General features: G+C 50.1%; 1 protein-coding gene across 1 annotated transcript in view; it reads right to left on the minus strand.

Annotated features, from left to right (window-relative positions):
- The window catches only part of ITGB3 (integrin, beta 3 (platelet glycoprotein IIIa, antigen CD61)), a 19114-nt gene extending 17768 nt beyond the window's left edge, over window positions 1-1346 (minus strand). The window contains exon 1 of the mRNA XM_009874452.1: window positions 1289-1346. Coding sequence (XP_009872754.1) covers window positions 1289-1346 — 58 coding nt within the window. The remainder of the gene's footprint in view (window positions 1-1288) is intronic.
- Between the last annotated feature and the right edge of the window lie 12 nt (window positions 1347-1358).

Here is a 1358-nt window from a genome sequence, read left to right on the forward strand (position 1 = left end):
AAAACTGGGCAGCAGGGGAACTGGGCAGAGCTGCGGCCCGGGGCGAGGTGAAATGATGCTCTTGAAATACCCTGGACGTCTGTGGCTGAGCATCGCCCTTCCCAGGCAGGAGAAGATTCCTCAGTCCCCAGCCTGCACTCCAAGTAACCCCCTCTACACACCGCATGGGGCAGCCACAAGCTTTGTTTTATCCCCCTCCGCCAAACTGAGCAAGAATGCGCACGCAGGAAACTCGATAAAGATATTTTAGAAAAATGGATAAAGATACAAACTCTACTTGCATCCTCTCTGGCTTTTCTGCTTGGCTCAGCGATCTCCTGCCCACGCTATCCTGGGACTGTGTCTTTTCTCTGAACCTCCCTGTGTCTGCCCCAAACTGAGCTCAGCTGATTACAGGCACCGACACACAGGACCAGAGAAATCACCTGCACAGCCCCAAACTGCAACTCGAACTCTTCCAGGGGTTATCCCACATCCTGTACTGATGACAGCTCCTTCCCTCAGCAGTTTGGAGCCTCAGGCTGTTCCTGGGAACTCAACAAAGTCTGGAATTCCTTAGACAGAACAATGTTACCCCAAAGCCCCTGGAAAACAATGGGACTGATTTATGAATCAGGAGCTGAAAACACTGCACCATTCTACACTTGCAGGATTTACTCTGAGCCCTGGAAACACACCTGGGGAGGAGATAACACTTGTCTAGGATTCTTCTCCATACTTCAGACACTGGGAAATTTGTTTTAAAATACAAACTACACTTGTCCTGAAATCACCTGCTGCCAGAAATCAGATTTTTTTAAAGAAAAGCACCAGAATAGCATAAGAAAAAATAACACAAGACAGCTACACTGACATAAATGCTAAAATGACATGAACAGGGTGACTACCTGCCCTGCAAACTCTCGTGGTGTATTTTCTGTTTATGAGGGACGGAGCCCAAGTCACACCCCAGTACTTCCATTACAAGCCAGTTCCCGGAGCCAAATAACAGTGTAGGTAGAGAATATAAACTTGCCGCGCCCAGTGTGAGAACAATGCACGAAACCGTGTCTTGACCCTGCAACATCTTTGAGAAACCCGCCTGACCCTGACCCAGCTGGAGCAACGCTTTGTATTTGGGAACCACGACAAGGTTTCCAGGCTGCCAGCTCCCCTTCCGAGCAATTTTCCCGGGAAATCACAGACCCCACGAACGCAAAAAGTCCTGGAACAACAACCCAACCACTAAATGACCTGGCTTGGAGCGAGCGACAACGCTACAGGCTGTAAACCTACCCCGTAAACCTACCCCAGCCTCCAGCGGCGCAGAGCATGAGGATCCCGAAGGTCACGTTGAGTTTTCCCATCTTCGCCGCCGA

Source organism: Apaloderma vittatum, unplaced genomic scaffold, assembly GCF_000703405.1.
Source record: "Apaloderma vittatum isolate BGI_N311 unplaced genomic scaffold, ASM70340v1 scaffold27008, whole genome shotgun sequence".
Taxonomy (NCBI): Eukaryota; Metazoa; Chordata; class Aves; order Trogoniformes; family Trogonidae; genus Apaloderma; species Apaloderma vittatum.